The sequence below is a fragment of the Natator depressus genome, chromosome 15 (genome assembly GCF_965152275.1).
Source record: "Natator depressus isolate rNatDep1 chromosome 15, rNatDep2.hap1, whole genome shotgun sequence".
In the NCBI taxonomy this organism is placed as follows: Eukaryota; Metazoa; Chordata; order Testudines; family Cheloniidae; genus Natator; species Natator depressus.
In genome coordinates, this window is record NC_134248.1 from 19,691,800 (window position 1) to 19,712,160 (window position 20,361).

A 20,361-nucleotide genomic window follows, 5' to 3' on the forward strand; every position below is an offset into this window, starting at 1 on the left:
TGTTCTTAAAAACCTCCAGTGATGTGGATTCCACAACCCTATTCCAGATCTTAACTACCCTTGTAGTTAGAAAGTTTTTCCTAATATGTAACCTAAATCTCCCTTGCTGCAGATGAAGCAAGTCCTACCTTCAGTGGACATGGAGAACTATTTTAAGATATTTAAAATTTAATTTAAAAAATAACTTAATTAGTCCAAAAGTGCAACATTCCCTCAGAATTGCACTGCCTGGGATAGCTGTCTGCTAATAGGAGGTGGAGATTATGTATTTAGAGGAGGATAACACATCATTTATTAAGTTTTAACACCATGGTTTTGTCATCACTGACAGCCAGAGGGAGGCAAGGTCAGAGCTGAGCAGGGAGACCAGGAGGCAGCACGCCTGGATTTGATTCCCAGCTGTGCCACTTTGGTCAAGTCAATTCCCTGTTCAGGACTCAGTCTCCCCATCTGTTTAATAGGGATAATAATGCCTACCTCACAGGCGTGTTTGAGGATTAATTAATGGATACTTCTGAAGTGTCATGAGTTCCTCAAATACAAGATGCTGTCAAAGTGCACAGCATTATAGCCCGTGTTGGGGATTTCAGAGTCCTCTTGAAAGAACTAGGCATACAAATTTACCCTAATTGTGAGCTCAACTGTGGAAAAGTGAATAAAAGTTTACAAAATGTTCCCAATAACACATCACAATAAATGTTGAAGGAAGAAGGTGCAAAAGGGAGACAGAAAAACAGAATGAGTCCAAACAAAAAGGCCTGCAGATATAACAGAAGGACTGTGTGAAAATCATGCCTAGGAAACAAAAGAAAGAACATTCTGCTTAGAGCAGATGATCACAATGATCTCCTCTAGCCTTGGAATCTATGAAGAGAAGCGTGGGGTTGGAAATCAATGAACCAAAACTGGTGCATTGAAAATTAGACCTCCTAGGTAGGCCAAATAAGGAGAGGATGGACTATTCCACCCATCACCTCTCTTTCAGTAGGGGCACACAGACTAACTAGGGGATTTCTGGAGGAGGAGGAAGGCTGTCAAGCCTCCCCACCACTTCAGGGACTTTGCCTTTTGCCCTTGGACCCCGGAAATCATTGCATTATCATGAAGCCCAGACCTCAGCAGGGACACTTGGCCATCACCACCGGACCAGCAAAGACTCCAGCCACAGACACAAGAGATCCTGCTCTGTGTCTCCCCTTCCCTTGTGTGTTCCTTTCTGCCCCACTATTTTTCCTCCTGTCCTGTGTCTCTCTCTCTCTCTCTCTCTTTGTTTTGGCTTACCACACAGCACCAGTGCAATGAGACGAGACAGCCCATGCAGCTCTGCTCAGCCTCAGAGAGACCAGCCCAGCCAGATGATGTCCCAGACCGGGAGATGAGCCAGAACCCAGAGCAACTGCTGTCACAGCTGAGCTGCCAACCCAGAACCTCAAGAATATCAACAAAAACCATATTTCCCCATCTTTACTATCCTGTCTCTTCTCCCCTCACACTTTTTTGTTGGTCAAAAGCAGAGAAAGTGACCATCTGTCATGGCTGGATGGTGGGTAGTCAGACCTAGTAGTCAGAACCAGAGGCTGCAAGACAGGAGTCAAGAGACGTCTGGGTCAGGATACCAGGAAGTCAGAAGCAGCAGACAAACTGGAGATCAGAACCACCACGGGGGAACCAGAGGCAGGTGACAAACTGGAGGTTGGGAACCACGGGTCGAGGCCAGGACATCAAGTCAAGGACACACACAGTTCACAGCATGGTGGAGCCCAGTTCAGTTTCCCGTGCCTGCTGCTGGATTAAGTAGGGCCGGTGGGTCCATCAGCCACTCTGGGACTCTGCCAATCAAACCTCGGGGCAGAGCCTTCCACCGGGGCTAGGTTTCATGTATCTGAGGTATGCTAGTCTCAGCAGCCTGCTTGGTGGCATGTTGGAGTGGGACTGCTCTCAGCAGCCTTATGGGCCTGGGTTTGAGACCCATGGGTCATGACATTATCTTTCACATCTCAGAGCTAAGCAACAAAACTAGCCCCTTTCTCCCACCCCCCAAGAAAAGTTGTCCAATAAAAGACTAACTTTTTTAAAAAGAACGTTGATAGGTTCTGGTTAAGTTTGTTTTCTATAATCATTCCAGTTCAGTTTTAAAGGGCTTTAAAACTTGCTTTAGCGCCTTTTCTTTCATGTATCCAAATCCACACATCTCCAAACTTTAGCACTGTGTTTGCCATGGTACTAAGCAGGCTAAGGTCTGTGTATACAAGGCCTCACACCTTGTTTCACCCTGCTTAATGCTAGACAGTAACAGAGTCATGTTAACACCTTTAACTCTTTGGGCCCAAATAGTCCCTCTAAGTTAGTACAAGTCCTTTCATCACTGACAACTAACTCGCTGTGCAGCACTGGTGCAAAGTGCAACAGAAATGTAACGCATTATGGGAAGAGTGCAACAATAGCAGTTCCTTGTGGAAACTCCCTATATGAGTTGTCCTTCAATAAGGTATAACTGGAAGTAATACAATGATATTAAACACAGGAACATTTAGGCCAAAAATCAGGGGGGGAATATCCTTCAGGAAACTGGCAGCAGATAACACATGCTGTTCCTTTCTCTAATTTCTATCAGTTATGATGAACCCTTATTATCCTCTCTTGTGCCATATTGACATTTAAATTAACTTTGGCTAGCACCAACAGAGGGCACTGTTACCCCACAGACCAACCCCCAGAAGTCTTAAGTAAGATTGTGCATTGCAGTTCCCCTGCCCGATTCAGCACAAACTATCCCGTGGGAAGCACGGCTCCAGGTAATATTGTTTTTTAAGTCATTTCAACAGACAGAATCAGAAATAAATCCCAAACTTATTTCATTCCCAGCTTGATCCCATTACACTTTTTGAGTGTCTTGGTAACTATGCGAGGTTACATTTCCAGCTGAAAGCTTGTTGAGTACGAGGTGAGTTGTGGGTCTTATTCTGCTGGAAATTTACCGTGTGGGCTATATCTTGGAAGGATACATATGTGTGGACCTACAGTTGTATGCAGCACCAATCCCATTATTCTGAGACCTCTAACTGCTTGGGTTTGGCTGCACAGAGAACCAGAGAATAAATCACACAGAGACATGATTTACTGGCATCACATTCAAATCTTGTTTCCACATTTTATAATTGATGTCTTTGCTTTTCCATCATCACAAACTATATCAGATGCTCCCTTCTGGGGGGTCCAAAGGCCCCGCCGTGGGGCAGCCTCGCACAACTCTACAGGCCTGTTTATCCTGCCTCACCATTTCTTCTTTCGTGAGCATTTCTTCATTATACTCAGTCATCATGGTAAAGGCAAGCAAGTGAATTTTGTCCCTGGGCTGGTGAATTTGAATGCCAGTTTGTAAATCTGTAAGGCTTCAGTGTTGGACATAAATATTGTATAATCATTTCTGCGTGGCCATAGCTTCTCACATGCTTAGGTAACCTCCAAATATAAAACAAAACCCCATTGAACATAAGCCAGAACACTGGAAAGGAGCGGAAGAAGGAGAAAAAGTCTAACCCAGTTGTCAGGAGATGGGAGTTTTATACCACCACCGTTAGACCATTTCAAGACACAAACCCAATGACCCCTTTTTCATGGCCTCCTTTGCGGACGCATCACAAAACCTCATAATGAATTTGAAATGGACACGTGCCAGACAGGTCAAGTCAACTGAATGGTTGACTTAGGTCCACTGCCTCTCTACATTCCCCACTCTAACCTGGTGCTAGTGACGCATAGTACCAGGATGCTTTGGTACATGCCATAAAGGTCACCAAACAGAGTCAGAGCCTCTTGTGTAGCTTCATAAATTTACACCAGCTGAGGGTCTGGCCCTGAGAGTCTGGTAGAATGTCAGAGGCAGAACGCTCCACTGATTCATCCCAAAGAGAATTTCTTTCTCTGGAACAGACATCAAGAGAACCCCAGTCATTCATCTTAACTGCAGAGAGGTAAGGTAGTTTCTTAAGCAGAGAGGTCTCAAATGATTCTGGGCTTATATTGGGTAACCAGAAGAGGTCACTTCTACTCACTGGTTTTCACTCGATCACTAAGAACTCATTAATAGCAACACCTTGGGGTCCCATTCTTAGAATCTCTCCAGGAGTTTTTCATGCTGAAATTAACAGCTGAATGCTAGTTATTTAGATCACCCCTCAAAATAAGATCCCCATTGGATAATGCTGAAAAAAATAAAGCAGTTTTCCACCTAAGGTCACCATTTCAACACCTGTCAACTGCAGTAGCTGGGTCAAGGTGCATTATTATTGAATGGGCTTCCTCCAGAGAGCTAGTGGTTACACTAATGTGTGTGAACTCAAAGTTTGCGTCCAGCTTGGGGCCTTTCAGCTTGGAGCTCATTAATAGGGAGTTCTCTACAAGCCGCGAGCTCGAGTTTCTGGGATAGCAGGATCAGCCAGTTTGACTTTGCAGCAACCCCTTACAGCCAAGTCAATGAGCAGGGAAAATAGCATCCAGCTTTCTTTAGTCATGGTTTGAAGAACAGTCAGCATGATCCATAGTCTTTGAGGGAGGGAGAGAAGAGGAGGTGGGTGGGGGAGGAAAGAGAAAGAAATCATCCATGGGTCCCAAAAGGCTCACAAGGCTTCCAATCTCTACCAGGAGGAGACAGGTAAGGAGCATCCCATCGTGTAATATCACACCCCCTTGGTGAGTGATCAACAGCAAAGCTCGAACCCGGGACTTCTGGATCTAAACACTGCCTCAGCTAAAAGACTCCATTAACAAAGGCCATAGCAGGCTCCTCAACCTCTTGAGGGAGACACAATGTCACACTGAGTAGGTGTGGGTTACACACGGTTTTTAAGGAAGGGAGAGAAAGGGGTGGGGGAAAAGATCATCTGTGGGTCCAAAAAAGGCTCATACATCCTCCTCTCTCAACCAGGAGGAGAATCCACATGGGTCCGAACCTGCTGGAGTCTGACAAAGGGAAGCCGGGAACCCAAAGCATGCAAAACAAATAAGCTTCAACTGCTGTAACTTGGCTAAAGAAACCCAGCTACTTCAGTGGGTCAGAGCTATCAGATGTGGGTTTGCTATTGCAGTTTGCTGTAGGGCTGGGAATCGAGACTGCAACTAGGGCAGGTGCGAAGAATAATTTAAAACCCTGGCTTGATGGGGTCTGGGATCGTGAAAGACGACATTTTAACACAGCCATGTTCCACCTCATTGCAAGTCTTATTTGACCCAGCTCTGTCTACGATCAATTCCTCATTGTGACACAGAAATAGAAAAAGATGAATTCCTACCTCCAAGATAAGTTCCTCTTATTCCACTTTGTCATGGCCTGAGCGTGCCGCTTCTTCCTGGTCTCTGACTCAGCAAGATCAGGGAGAGAGCAACGAGGTGTCTTCATTAATTCCAGCGTAGCTTCATCTAGATTTCAAAGAACAAAACAGAACAAAAAAAGCCTTGAAATACTGTGATGGAAACTGGTCTAACGTTTCCGCTTTCAGAAGGTGAAACCGGGTGTTAAAAATATTAATTTCCTTTCCTTCTGACACTGAGGGAATGAGTATTATGGACGCCTTGGTTTCGTGCAATGCAGTGGGCTTATTAGGCAAATGGTGGCAATGCAGCAGAGATAACGCTCCCCTTAAAACACGCCTGCAGCCATTTCAATCTCTCCCTGACCTAGAACGGAATGTTCTTCTATCTCACGGGTACCTGCATTCACTCTCTGCTCACCACAGGGCTGTTGACAGAGCTGTAGGCTTTTAAAACTGTATTGATCCGGACTGTAACTTTTAACACGCTTGGGAATGTCCAGCAACCAGGGCTGGGTTAGGGATTGGGAAATATCTCCCTTGCCTAAAGAAACGATATGTGGAAAATAGCACTGAAAACTCATCTTCTATGGAACCCTGGAACCCCACAACCAACCGATCCAGTGCTGTATGCGGCCTGGCAGCAGAGACGAGGGGATGTGTCTCGCAGGGGGATTGCTGATATTAACAAGGTTCTTCATAGTTGATTAGGATCAGCTATGCAGCTGAGGCCACGTTCCACCTACACACACACGCGCGCGCTGGAATAGTTGTGCGTGCTGACATTGAACGTTCCCCGTCATGGAGCAGATTACATTGCTATAATGCTATGGATATTAACCTCCTCCTCCCAAAAAACAACCACCCAACCTTAAACAGGATAGCAGTAATCATTAACAAGTCCCAAAATAAGGACAAAGTCTCATTTTCCAAAATGACACAACTGCAACAAAAATGCTGTTGCAGGGCCGGTTTCTCTTTCCCAAGAATCACCTACAGGGGGAGCCAGGTTGTTAGCAAGGCAGTTAGCAAGCAAGGTACAAGGAAGTATCGGGAATGGGAGGCCTCTTAGAATGCATGGGTTAGGCCTGGCCCTAACACTGGCTTTGCACTATTTTAAAAGATGGGAAATAGGAAACTGACAAGAGCCTAGTCGTCCCTGGTGCTCCGTTCACAATGCACGCCGTTTGGCAAATGGCACCAGGGTAGAATGAGGACGGCACATTTCTTCCCAGTATTCTACATTAAAGTGCACCAGAGAACTTTTAGTTCACACCTGCATAGTCTATGTGGACCAGTTAGTGTGCAACACTTCAGTGCACTTTAGAAATCACACCGCCGTGGAGCACACTGCGGCTTTGTGTAGACATGCCCTTGGTCTCTTCTTCAATCTGGATTTCCCACCATTCCCCTGGCAAAGCAGGGTAGTATTTGCATGCAAATATACCATAGTTGTGTTAGACTGGAAACTGATTTGCAAGATGCTAATATTCTTTTCTTCACTAGTAAGTTTCTTTATTAGGAATGGAATAAAATTGTAAAGGGCCGGCTCCACAACCAGCAGGACTCTGGATGCACCAATTTACAGATCTGGCCTTACACTTTTATTCTAAAAAAGGGGAAATTATATATTTTTATTTAAAACAAAAATCCCAAAACACAGACCCCCAATTCACAAGGAAAAGACTGTGAAGACCATTTTAAACTATGCTTATAATTTCACACACAAAAAAACCCCAAACCAAGAAACCCACCTTGCTCCTGGGCCTCTTGGTGTTTCTGATAAGATGTGAAAGAAAGATAATTACATGTATTTAATTAAAAATGGAAAGCAAGTATCTCAGTGATGAGCTGATAAGAAAGTGGACAGAGAGCTGTTTAAGTGACATGGGAAGCAGCTGCTCAGAGGAGGGACTTGCCAAGAGCTGCCAAGGCACAGCCTGGACTTGGCAAAGGAGAGCCTGTTAATTAGCAGGTTCTCACTAACTCTCTCCTAAATAATGGCAGTGAAAGCAAACTGACCTCACCACAGTAGGTAGCTTCTGGGCGTAAGAACTGTGGGCAGGCAGGGAGAGACAAAGAAACTTTAGGAGGGTTACGATGATACTTTCTCCCCCTCCTTTTTAAAACGAAAACAACTGAGACAATTTGTTAGGACCAAGCAAATGGATTCAGAGGAAAAGCAGAACCGAGTTTAAAAATCCCAGCCCTGGTCTTGTGTGTGCTTATGTCAACCAAACTTCACCATGGAATCATTTGATGCTCACCTACTGCTAATTCCTTGTGGGGCTCATTGAATCATCTGGATGGGAATGCACTTGACCCAGTCCCAGCATTGCAAGAGTGGGGTTCAGCCAACCTGGACTTGCAAAAGGTTGGACAACTCCACAGCAGTGCATGAGGCCAACCGGCCAAGAAGAGACCTGCACTTCAGGGGTCTGACCCAACTCCCACTGAACTCAAAGGGACTCATTTCATGGACTTCAACAGCAGCTGGATCAGCTTCTTAGATCCCATCCCTGGAGCTCAGGGAGAAGTCTGTCTGAGGGCTCAGGTGTGGTGAACCTTACAGTAAGACTCTGAACTGCTTTGGGTGGGAATAAATTAGGTAAGAAAATAATTGACTTGTTATGTTTTTAACTAGAGCAACTACCTTTTTTGAAGAGGTGGAAGAACACTAGGATAACACAGGAGTGCTCAGTGTCATAGTATCTAAGCAACAGTAGATCTTTCATAATTCTGTCAATTCCTTCCTTCTGAGGCTCTCACCTCACAAACATTAATGAATCCAATGTCACAGAAAGGGAAACCAAGGCGCAAAGAGGTTAAGGACTTGCCTCCAGTCATGCAGAGAGTCGCCAGGAATAGAATCCCAAACCCTTAAACCCTGTGGTTTAGCCATGACCCCATCCTTCCGCAGCTGAAAATTGCTGTGGCTGACAGCCTGACAATAGCTCTGGCTTGCTTAGCAGAGACAAAACGCCAAAAAACCTAGCTGTCTTCAAAAATAATTCAATGCAAACAAGTATAATGAGCCGGAGAAAAAGACAAAAAGAACAGCCGTGAGTCGTTCTTTTAGAAACAATCTCTCCACCACCCCTCTTTGTCAAAAAGAAGGATAACAATAGAATAGTTCAACATACGGATCTTGTCAATTAATTAGCTATTTTCCCCTCAACTGGATGATGTAATCAATGATTAAAAAAACCCAACCAACCCAGCAGTTCTGATGCTCTCCTTTCTTAAACGCATCAAGAGCTATTCTGAGCACAATAAGAACCCCATGGGCATGTGGGCCTAGTGAAATAATTGCCCGCCTCAGGTTGTTGAAAACGCAAGGCAACACAGCACCTGAGCCATGTAATTACTCCTTATAACTGCAAACTGGGCCGTACGCTGTTGCACACACATTAGATCTTCCTGGGACCGGCACAGTCATCCTTCTGCAGCTCAGTGGTATAGGAGAACGCACCCCCCTTCCCAATCCTATTAAGAGACATCTCTGCAGCTGATCATCAAAATGAAACAGAAGAAGAAAGTGCTCGTTTCCGACTGACCTAGTATCCCTGTTGCTTCTAGGCCTCCGAACTGTTGCATGGCTGTGATGGCTTTTGCAAGCTCTTCCTGGGTCTGCAGTTGTCCTGTGACAGGGCCTGGAGGAGGCAGGTAGCCAAATTTAGTCAGCCAGTCCTGTAAAGCAAGGAGAAGGGGGAAATAAAAGAAGATAGAATGACAGGGTCTGAAGGTCCCATCGGTTCCGCATGAAGACGTCTTTCCCATTTACATGTCTACACCTGAGCTCCTCATTGAGCTTTGTGGTCCGTGTTAACAAATGAGTGTGTCAGAATGGATCTGTATACGTTACTTAAGTAATGGAATCCAGTGACCTTCATGCATTCCAATGCTGACATTTAATTTTCCCATCCGGCTGCAAGCGATCTTTGATCATCACGGCAACAGCAGCTAAAAGACATGGGCCTATGTAGCTATCTTTTAGTCTCCCTTTGGACTGTTGGTTGTTAGCAGAGACCGGTTTGTGGGGAGACTGGCTGAGAATTAAGGGAGCTGAACAGAACTCACCTGCTTTTCATCCCTACATAGTACTGACTTTGGGGCAGCAGTTAGGTTCCCTGGGGTCCCACCCTCCCCTCTACAGTGTTTGGGTGGTGTTGGAATTGGCAAGGTAGACCCATTCTTCTACACACTTCTCAGGGTAAAAATTCTGCCTGCCTACCCATCCTGCCTTCAGCAACAGGGCCTCAGTTACTCCACTGAGACTTGCTACTGCCTTCTTGTTACTGACTTATTCTATTCTTGGGCCTGAGACATCCCAGAAAACACAGCCTGATAGCCAGGAAACCGGGGCTTTCTTACCACGAGGGCACTCCGGGAACATCTCAAGCCTAGGAGAGCGGAGAGGCGACAGTGGGACCTGGAACAGACAGTTCATCCAAGGAAGATATCTTTGGGGTTTGGGGAGTGGCAGGCGAGTGCCCCAAACACTGCAGATGGGGAGAAGGCGTGGCTCCAGTGATTGAAGATAGACAGAGGGGCCTTCATCGGCTCCCTGAAAATGTCTGGAGGTGGGGAGGTGCTAGGGAGCCACAGGTCAGGTGGAGACAGCCCAGTGTTTTTGGATTCGATGCACTTCACTTGGGTTTGTATTGTTTTGTTCTGAGCTTTGTGATGAGTTTTGGAACCTAAAATTATTAAAACCATGAGAAGCAAACCAGCCACTGAGGTTCACTGAGACTCAAGCAAACCAAAGCTGGTGGGTTCCACTGAAAAGAGGAGATTAGAGGCTCACGTGGTTTTCTCTCTCATCATCTGAGTTAGGGCCCAACCCAACTCTCATTAAAGTCAATAGGAGTCTTTCTGGTGGCTTCAGTAGGAGTTGGATCAGGTTCCTTAATAGGAACCAGGCGGCAATTTATGAAATAATTACCAATTAGCTAAATTTCCAGGCAGCTCTCAGAGTAGCTGCAATCACCCCAGACGATGAGCCCTAAATTTAAATAGAGGAAACTCAGGGAGATACGAAATTACAACAAGCTTCCAAGGAAACCATCCTGTCACACACACACTGAAAGAACTTCTCTTTAACTTTCCTAATCAGCTGACAGGCAACATGAACAAGAATGTCCCCAAAGTGAGATATGAGCAGCACAGTTTATAAACAGAAAGGGGGGGGGGGGTTAGTTTTCTTCTGAGGCATCAAGAGCCACAGAATGGGAAACTGCTCAACAGATTTAGGCCAAAAATAATTTGACATAAAAATGGTCATTTCCAGGAGATTAATGGCCTGTGTGTGTGTGTGTGTGTGTGTATACACACACACACACACATATATATGAACCTAAAAAAAAAAAAAACTTTAAAAAATATAATATCCCATTAATAATGGCACAGGAAGCCTTTGAAGTCTAGGCTACTTGTTCAACTCTTCCCCGATCAGAAGTGGTTGGTTCTTTGGTCACCTATGCAAAATGAATTTGGGAGTCTTCGTACATTCCCGAGAGCCTGAGCCAAAGTCAATGGAAAGTCCCCCGTTGACTCCAATGGGCTTTGCATCAGGCTCTTAATGAAGAGCTTTCCATTACAGCTATAATTCCCCTGTTATTGGCAAGATCAGTAGAGAGACCAAGAACTGAATGGTCCATGAAATTTGCCTGTCCCCTCTCAGCCACTACCTTTAGTGCAGGGTTAAAGCCCATTGGCAGGGTGGCTGCGTGGACTGTTCCTAAATGCTTTTTAAAAAAAACCAAGTATCTTCCATCTCATTGCCAAGAAATAACTAAAACCAAACCAAGAGCCACCCGTTTAGTGCCACAGGCCAAGAAGCAATGAATGAGCCCTCTACCCCAAGCTTGTATGTAAAAACTCGATTCTCTAAGCTGTGCTGCATTCTTGCTATGAAAATGGCTGGTAATAACGGGGCACAGACTGAGCATTGTATAAATGAGTGGCAGCTACGTTGGCTCTTGCTGAACAAGAAAAAGTGAATCTTTGTTCAGTGGAGGTGAACGAAACCATTCAGAGTTGCCCATGATTTTCATTTATTTAAGAGGAAGGGTGGATGGGTTTACGCCCACTTCCCGCCGCCCATGTTTAGCCTTCTGTCTGCCAGTGACCTCAGTGTGTGTATTTAGAGTCAAGCACCTATATTTTTTATAATCTAGAGCAGTATGGCCCATAACAAACCTAACCATCACCTCTCTGCCCAGTGCCTGATCATCTCCAAGGAAACCTTCCATTTACTCCCATTCTTGTCTCTGGTCAATGCAGAAGGAGCAGCAGAGAAAAACTTTATATTACTGCAAATACGTGACTCCTGTGTTCTTTATCAGTATCAAAAGACATATTGATCTACCAAGCCACTAAGGACTGATATTGATTTAGGCTTTTCCTTGGTCAATACACCATTAGCTTATTTTGGTAAGTTTAATGCTGTGAGTCAATATCTGCTTACCACTAATGCTTGACTGCCCAGTTTCCCAACACCCTTCAAGGACAGAGAGTTCTCAAGCCCCTGTTGATGCACTGGGATAAGTGCGCTTTTGCACATTTTGCTCCAAGATTCAGTAACCCAACTGCTAGGAACACATTAGCTACCAAAGACCACAGCAAGACAGACTTTTAATTCCTATCCCATCTGCTTGTAAGCATGGTCTGAAAGCCGGGCTGAATGTTGTCATCAATGTTTGCTCCTGCTGCTTTATTTGTCCCTTTGCATAGGAAAAACATTGGTGACAGCCATTAGCTACACAAATTGCTCCTGAGAAATCGCCTGTGACATAGAGCCCTACGTCAGCCCATCGACTGCCAGGGACCGTGGGGTTCAATTTGGTTTCCTCCACAGCCATGGAGACAGTGTTATTTATCCCCTAGTTGTAGCAGAACCTTTTGTACACTGCAGGCCTAACTAATTCAGCTTCCCCGTAGCCCTCCTGGAGAATGCACTGGAAGACAAAAGGCAAAGTAAAGGAGACACAACTTTGTAGATTGCGGGTGAAAGAGCTGGAGAAGGGGATTAGTCCAGCGGAAGCCTTCAGTGATTTACCTATAGTAATAACTGTACTTTACTCATCTTTAAAAAAAGAGAGATCATCATCTTGCGCTTCAAAACATTTAGGACAATGGTGGGAGCTCCCTGCAGCTAAGAACACCCTATTGCTGCTTTGCTTAAAGAGTGACAGACCCACCGATGACTGTCTCAGGGTTTACTCACAAGGCTCAATCTAGATTATTTCATTCTAGATCGAAAGACAATCCATGCTACTACTTTTCCTGGCCCCAGCTGCTCTATACCAAGTATGGCGTGCAGCATCCTACAGTGATTTATGCTTGAGATGCCCTTGCCAGGGGCACTGGATGCCACCATCTCTTCTAAAAAAGAAAAGGAGGACTTGTGGCACCTTAGAGACTAACAAATTTATTTGAGCAGCTCACGAAAGCTTATGCTCAAATAAATTTGTTAGTCTCTAAGGTGCCACAAGTCCTCCTTTTCTTTTTGCGAATACAGATTAACACGGCTGCTACTCTGAAACCATCTCTTCAGTGTCAAACAGAAGATGTAACTTCTCCCTCCCTCGCTGTTCTTAATTTGTCTACGCTAGGGGAAGAGAAACTGGATTTGGGAAAAACGACAACTGAATAGTAGTGGATTGGAAACTGTTTTCCCCTCCTGAAAAATGTATTGAAATTTGTCCTGAATTGGGACAAAAATTCAAAAGCTCAAAAATGTTTTCTAACCAAAAAAGAAAACAAAACCCCAAAAGCATAAGTTTGGGTCAAAACATTTCATTTCAATATTTTTGCAATGTTTTATTTTAATTTCCTTAGCTTTAATTTCAAAACAAAAAGTTGTCTCAAAGTGGAAAATTGGAATTTTTCATGTTGAAAATGCCAAAACAGCATGTTCTGAAAACCCGAAGTTTTTATTCAAAAACATTTTCAAGTTGAGAACTTCACTGAAACCAACTCTTTCCCATTAAAAGTTTCAGTTTCAACCAATTGACATTTTTTGATGAAAAAATATTTTCTTGAAAAATTCCCAACCAGCTCTGTAACTGACCCCACCATCTGCTCCAAGATGACCTGGGAAGAGCATAGCTAACACTTCACCTGCTCAGAGAGGAGGGTGGCTTTGTTGTATAAAGATCTTGGACTAGGACTCAGATTTGGGTTCAGTTCCAAACTCTAGCAAAACTTTTCTGTGCGAGTGTGAGCAAATCCTTTATGCTGTCTGTCCGTCTGTCTCATTTCCTTATCTGTAAAAAGGGCATAATAGCAATTCCTTTTCTCCCGCCTTTTGTCTGTCCTGTCTAGTTAGACTCTAAACTCTTCTGAGAAGAGACAGTCTCTTACTGTGTGTCAGTAGAGAACGTAGCATAAGAGCCCCAGGCACTATAATGCCAATAATTAACAGTGCACACCATTAACTTTCAAAGCTGTCACTACCCAGGGAGAATCTTTTCCCCTGGTTCCACGAGTTTAAAAAGACATTCAAAAAGACATGTGTGGGAACAAATGGAGAAGAATCCAGATGATCCAGCTTCATTGCTGATAAAAGATTTAAAGACTCTGCCATTGTTTTCATGCTTGGAAAAGAAAAAGAAAAGAAAAGTAAAAAGTGCCTGTGTGGCCCTGTGTAATGTCGAAAGACATTTTCATTCAGCCGAACCCTGCCTTCTATTGCGGTTGATAAACACAGCTGTGGGCAGGATCCTCCTGGTTGTTCAGCGCTGAGCAGACGACTGGCATGGAGACTTCCCTTCAAAATGGAGGCATTATGTTTATTGATGAAACATTGTACTGGCTCCCTAGCCATCCCCAGGATGGAGCTGGGAATCACATTCCACCCAGCAGGGGAACTGCTGGAGCAAGGCTGGGTCTAAGGCAGGGAGGCAGGATACATTTAAAGTCCTTGAGACAGGGGATTACGATTCCTGGCAGGAGAGAGGAAGGTTCTTATATTAACCAATAGAAAAAGAAATGGTGGAGATCAATGGGAATTATTTGTTTTTTTAGAGTAGAGCTCAGGGCCCCCGACTGAGGGTACGTCTGTACTGCCTTGTGTGTTCGGAGGGGTGTGTGTTTGTAGCTAGTACAGACATCATCAAGCTAGCTTTCAGCCCTGGCTAGCTGCCTGAGCGATCACCCACTGCTCTAGGCGGCCTTGCTGCAGTCTGTGCTGAAGTCAGCGCTACCACCACGCCTTCACTGCTGCTAGTACCCAAGCTCACTCATTAAAGCTAGCACAGGGATGCCTCCCTGAGCTGCAATCATCGCAGCACAGGCCTCCCTGAGACTGAAGGCCTGTTGTACAAGGTGCTGTACATACACAGAGAGAGAGAGAGTTGCAAAATCTAAACAATTCCAACCTGGTTGGTGATTGATCCCAGCTCCCCAGGCAGCTGTCACTGCCTCAATGCCATCACCCTCCCTCTGCTCGGTTACTACTGTCTCCAGGAGCAAGGACAAAATATGCTTACATTAAATTGGGTAATCTGGAATGAACTGGGAAAGAGCTGAAAGGGTGCATTATAAACAATGAGGAGCAGGGGTGAGAGAGGCTACGTTATATTTAAAAATTTATTTGACAGCAGACCTTTAGTTAAGATGGGATTAAGGCAGAACCCTTAATTCCTCCTCCTCGTTTTTCAGCCTTCGCTTATTTACAGGTGAACGTTTTCCCATCCTCCACAGAGCACAGAACTTCATTAGAATCAGGATTTCATTTTTGGTTTAGAAGTGTCATCTTTTATACCAGTTCCTGCTGGGATACAGTTTAATACAGCACTTCTACGGCAATAGTTCAGTATGTTTTTTGACGGTGGGAGTGTGGAGAAAAATGCTATAATTTTTAAGTGGCTTGATTTAATGTATTCTTCCCCTACATACCCTGCTGTGGTTGGTGACCAATACATTACCGAAAGATGTTTTAAAGCAACCGCAGTTTAAAAGGCAGTTTCTTTTTGAAAGGTGACTGACTATACTAACGATGTGACTATGGCATCTGGTTACTCCACAGATTGCTGGGTGCATCCAGGATGCTCCCAGAGTCTGAACCGTGCATTTTACTAACTAAAAATAAGCTTTCATTACTTTTTATTTCTGTTAGCACAGACATGGGAGAGTCAGATGGAGCAGAGCCTGGTTTATGCTTATCAACAAAGCTGCAATTGCACAAAAATTTTTTTTTCTTCAATTTACAAGTCAGGAAAAGACCCTGCTTGACTCTCAGATCCTTTAATTGTAAACTGATTTGATCTGGAAGAAAGTGACAGACAATATTATTTCATGTATTGCATAGGAGCCCCAGTCTTGGAGCAGGACCCCATTGTGCCAGGGCATGTGCAACCAGAGAACAAAAAAGACAATCCCAATAAAGATGAAACTTCCCAATGCCCTTGGTAGAGTCAATTTTCAGATTAGAACTGCACTTCCATTTCTTATATACTTTAGTTTTAGTTTTATTTTTACCTACGCTCTTTTGCTCTGCAGCACAATTAGATGGTTCGTTTTAAAACAGATGTAATGATTATTATTGTTTTATGGATGATTTCTCAACGCTGTGGTTTCCCTGATGGGATCATCCGACAGCCCCGCAAAAAGTTTTGCTCAGTTTTGTGATTGATCCTTGAGGGTCAGAGGGTGGCACTTACATGAGAATAAACCAATCCAGCGTAACCAGAAAAGTAAACAGAAAAATCTCCTTCCCCCACCCCAAGGTTCCTCTGCATCATGAATCTGATCTTCTCTCCATTCTGTCTCTAAGCAGCCTCTTGTCGTATTATGATTGCAATAACACCAAGAGGACTCAACCAAAGTCAGGGTCCCATTGTGCTTGGTGCTCTAGATACACACAGTAAAAGCCAGCCTCTGACCTGAAGAGCTTACAGTTCATGTAAACTGACAAGAGAAGTATTATTATCCTCATTTGATAGGAAGGGAATTAAATCAGGGAGAAAGTAAGTTAAGAAATTAGCCGCCATCAGACAGGAGATTTGCAACAGAAGAAAGGACTGAATCCAGATTGCCCGAGTACTACTCCAGTGTCTTAAGCACAAGACCCTTGCCCTCTACCATGTATAGTTCTTCCCCTGAGCACAGCTCGGAGGTGGGAAGGGAAGAAGAGGACACTCCTTTGAACTTAAGCCCTTGCACATTAAGGACCAAATAATGCTCCTATCCCTGGTCACATTGTGATTAAAAGCTCTCGCAGAGATTATCTGCAGCTTGAGTTGGACACGGGATTGTTTTTTCACTTCCTGTCCTAAGCTTTCACATGTGACTACCGTGCAGTTGCTAAACAGTTGCCAACTTCCGCCCCAGCCGTGGGTTCTTTTCAAGATGAAGAAGGCGCGTGTGAAACGATGCTTGTACGTATGCTGCCTGCAAAGCACTCGGGGAAACCCTCTGAACAATACGCATTACGCACTCGCAGCAGCACAGAGTACAGACACGAGCCCTGTGGCTACACGCTGCAGTGAAAAGCCCAGCCAGGTGGGGAGGCAGTGGAGAAAGGCTCTGAAACAGCCAGCCTTTCACAGCAGCGGAGAAGCGGCAGGACTCTACCCTGCTAGAAATAGCCAAGTAGAGGTGGTGGCGCCAAAGGTCAGAGTGCCAGGAAGTCAGGGACGGGCACCAGGTGATAGACAGCAATTGAATAGCCAAGTCAAAGACAAACCAGGGGCGGAAGCCAGCGTCGAAGGTCTGCAGCAAGCAGGGTCTGGAGCAGGAGCGGGCAGGCAGTCCATGTTGCTGCTCAGACACCACCCCATGCTGGCTCCCAGTTCAAATACTAGTATCAGCCAATCAGTGGGCTGAGAGAGCCGCCACTCAGGCCCTGGCGGGCGGTACTTCCTGCTGAACCTAGCTTTACAGAGTTTTCCAGTGGTGATGCGGAAGCACTAGCAGCCCATGATCCCAGGTTCTAGCCTTGCAGGCCCTTTCTTGGGCAGCTAGAAAGCTGGGTCGGGTTTACACCCTGGGGGTTCAGGCCTGTCGGAGACACTATTCACCTAAGCCATGTCTACACTGCTATTTATACCCAGGCTAGCTGGGCATGCAGTGTCTGTAGAGGTACCCATAGATAATATGCCTCTGTATTTATACTTACCTTTACAATCTTGCGTGATAAATTACTCTTTGGGGAAACATACATTTTCACTCATCCTGCTTTGAGACGAGACACATTTTACGGCTCAATGCTTCATTTTGTTAATATTTTATGAAAAGCTCTACCAAAGAGCACCTCTAATAAATTATTGCATGACTCACTGAAACATTAACCAAGCTACCTGTTGTTTTGATTCATTTAAAAGGGATACCATCAAGGCTGTTAGAACAAATCCCCAAATTGAGCTTTGTGTTCACTGGTGTGTACAGACTGCTGCTGGGCGTGCTGACTCAGTTCCTTGTATGCGTATGTAGGAAGGAACATGAAATATATAAGTATTCCACTGCCTTTCACTCATACCACATGCACGTGATCAAAGAGGCTTTGCTTTTCTAAGGTCACCAAGGAGTACAGAACTTGTTAAAAATAACTTTGTGACTGGAACACCCAGGTGCTCCCATACCTCCATTTTATATATAAGAAATTTGTGCTTACTGGGATAGAATGAGAAACAGAATTCACTTTCAAAACAGGAAATCATCATACAATCCACACCAGCATCCTTAAAGTACAACCCAGCAGCCTGCCCCAGTGCAACACAAACAAGACTCAGTCCTGACTAGCAGAGTTCTTTATTCATTTATTTATTTGCCTTGACAATGCTTCCGAAAGCCAGATATCCAAAGCTTCTTAAAACCTGCCAGTGCTGATACCTTGAACAGGTAGCTTATTCGAGCATCTGTAAACACCAAAGCATTAAATGGATGCTACTAAAATCAAAACAACATCAGGATGTGAAGAACATCTGGCAGCACAGCAGTTTGTGTCTGCTTATGTATTTGCTCTTCTCTGCAACAGTTAAGCAGTTAATAAAACTCTCCTTTGATGCACTGCAGTTATGGTGCTATTTGTATGTGTATATAACATATGTGTCATTCAACAAAGCTTTGAAACATAACCTTCCCTTTCTGCCTTCCTCCAAATGATTCCAGATGGGGAGGGCAATAGGAAAAGAAACAAAACAACAGGTAGCACGTTAGGACTCTCCAATCTCCTTAATTCTGCCCCCTCATTCTAGAGCTGGATGAAATTTTTCAGACAAAAATGCAGATTCAAGTCAGCCAAAACACTGATTTGTCTCAAATTCATCAAATTGTCCCAGCTGGAAAAAACTTAGAAAAAAAATCTGAAAAAATGCAAGTTTCATGTCAACATTTCCAAAACCAAATGCTTTGATTTATTGATCCAAAAAGACATTTTGTTTCAAATTTTACTTTAAAAAAAAAACAGTTTGAGAAGAAAACAAGCCTAAATTAATTCTATTTTCACTTTTTGGTTCACTGAAAATTTTGAAAAAAAATCTGTTTTGGGATGAGCTGAAATGAATATATATATATATATATATATATATATATTTTTTTTTTTTACTTTTCAGAACAGCCAGAGAACTAAAAAATAATTTATTCATACAGCTCTCTCTCTCCCCAAGCAACATTTCAGTAAGATACTGCTTGCAAACAAGACAATGAAAAACAAGTGCCTTAAAAGGCACTGAAAGTGTCCAGTGCCTTATCATTTCAAACACAGAAGAAGAAAATGCCGATACTTGCTTTCAAAAGATTAATGGCCAACAGGAGTAAAAAAAACCCTACAGCCACCTAAACGCCCAGTACAAATGCCCAAATCAGGATTTACTTTATCCCCAACGCTACAGTTAAAGAGAGTGGAAGCTATAAACCAAACAAAACTCAAGCCCTTAATTATAGGGAAATTGCTTTCAGTTATTTGGATTTTTCTTAAGTTTTTGCAATGGTTTTTGTGAGACCAAATGACCCTAGGAACAATGCCAAATTATTACAGCAATGGGTATGATGCTATGTTTCTCCAAGGGACATGTTCTCCCAAGGTAATGTTTTTTCAGGCCACACAAGCACCAATAATTTTCATCCAAAGGTTGATACACACCTCTCTAATGTGATATCATATGCACATAATCAGTTTATTAATTCATTAGGAGGAGAAACTGCAGCTTGAGTTAGGACCAGGAATTTGGTTGCGTCTGCAACTGAAGTAGCAATTCCATTAGTTTATGCTGGAGGAGTTCACTTGAATCCAAACAGCCGTTTAATCCAAGCTAATACAGCACGCCGAATTCTGTATAGACATTCATGCAACTGCTAATGATTTCTTTTTTTCCCTTTTAAACATTCAATTAGGTTAACAACAGCGGTGATGCAGAAGGGCACAACCTACAATTCTGAGAGACAGCAGCTCCTGTGCCAGCATTCGTGGCATAACATAGCATCCTTTGATGCTGTTGCACATGGTACATCCCCATCAGTGAAGAACTGGCAGGGAGAATACAGTGACGGAAGCATTGCTCATTTCTTAGCTGGCAGCTGTGGGCAGCCGGGACTGGAACACAACATTTGCCATACAGGATCAGATTGGGCTGCATCCATCAGCTCTTGCATCCTGCTGAGGGCAAGACCAATACCTGCGGCCTGACTCTACGTTGCCCTGCACCTTGAAGAGGGATTTACAGCAGTGTAAAATGGGCACAGAGCAGGACTGTTGCGAATTGGGAACATTCTATATCCACTTTGCACTGCAGTCAATGATTACACAAGGGGCAGGGAACAGAGAATCAATCTCTGATGTTCAGGCAGATGGTGAAAACCCTGCATAACACACCCAGTCAGCTGAGGATTGGTCTACAAGGGGGAAGGAAGTTTTTTCTCTGAATGAGTCAAAGAAAGGAAGAGTTTTAGTGCCTTTGAACTAAAAATTATAGGCAATGTCCAGCCACAAAAAGGGCAGGCAGTGTGGCCTAGGGGACAGTGCACTGGACTGGGAAGATCTGGTTTCCATTCCTGGCTCTGCTACTGAGTTACTGACCCTGGGCTTCTCTGAGCCTTACTTTCTCCA

The 20,361-nt window shown here is 44.2% G+C and overlaps 2 protein-coding genes across 3 annotated transcripts in view; both read right to left on the reverse strand.

Annotated features, from left to right (window-relative positions):
- The window catches only part of MMP17 (matrix metallopeptidase 17), a 104,790-nt gene that overhangs the window by 29,191 nt on the left and 55,238 nt on the right, over positions 1–20,361 (reverse strand). For both annotated transcript variants that reach the window (XM_074972602.1, XM_074972601.1), the window contains exons 2-3: positions 8,867–8,999; positions 5,292–5,418 (exon numbers count right to left, since the gene is read on the reverse strand). In XM_074972602.1, coding sequence (XP_074828703.1) covers positions 5,292–5,418; positions 8,867–8,906 — 167 coding nt within the window. In that variant the 5' untranslated portion in view covers positions 8,907–8,999. The remainder of the gene's footprint in view (positions 1–5,291; positions 5,419–8,866; positions 9,000–20,361) is intronic.
- SFSWAP (splicing factor SWAP) overlaps positions 1–20,361 on the reverse strand; it is a 253,473-nt gene that overhangs the window by 12,332 nt on the left and 220,780 nt on the right. The window lies entirely within an intron of this gene.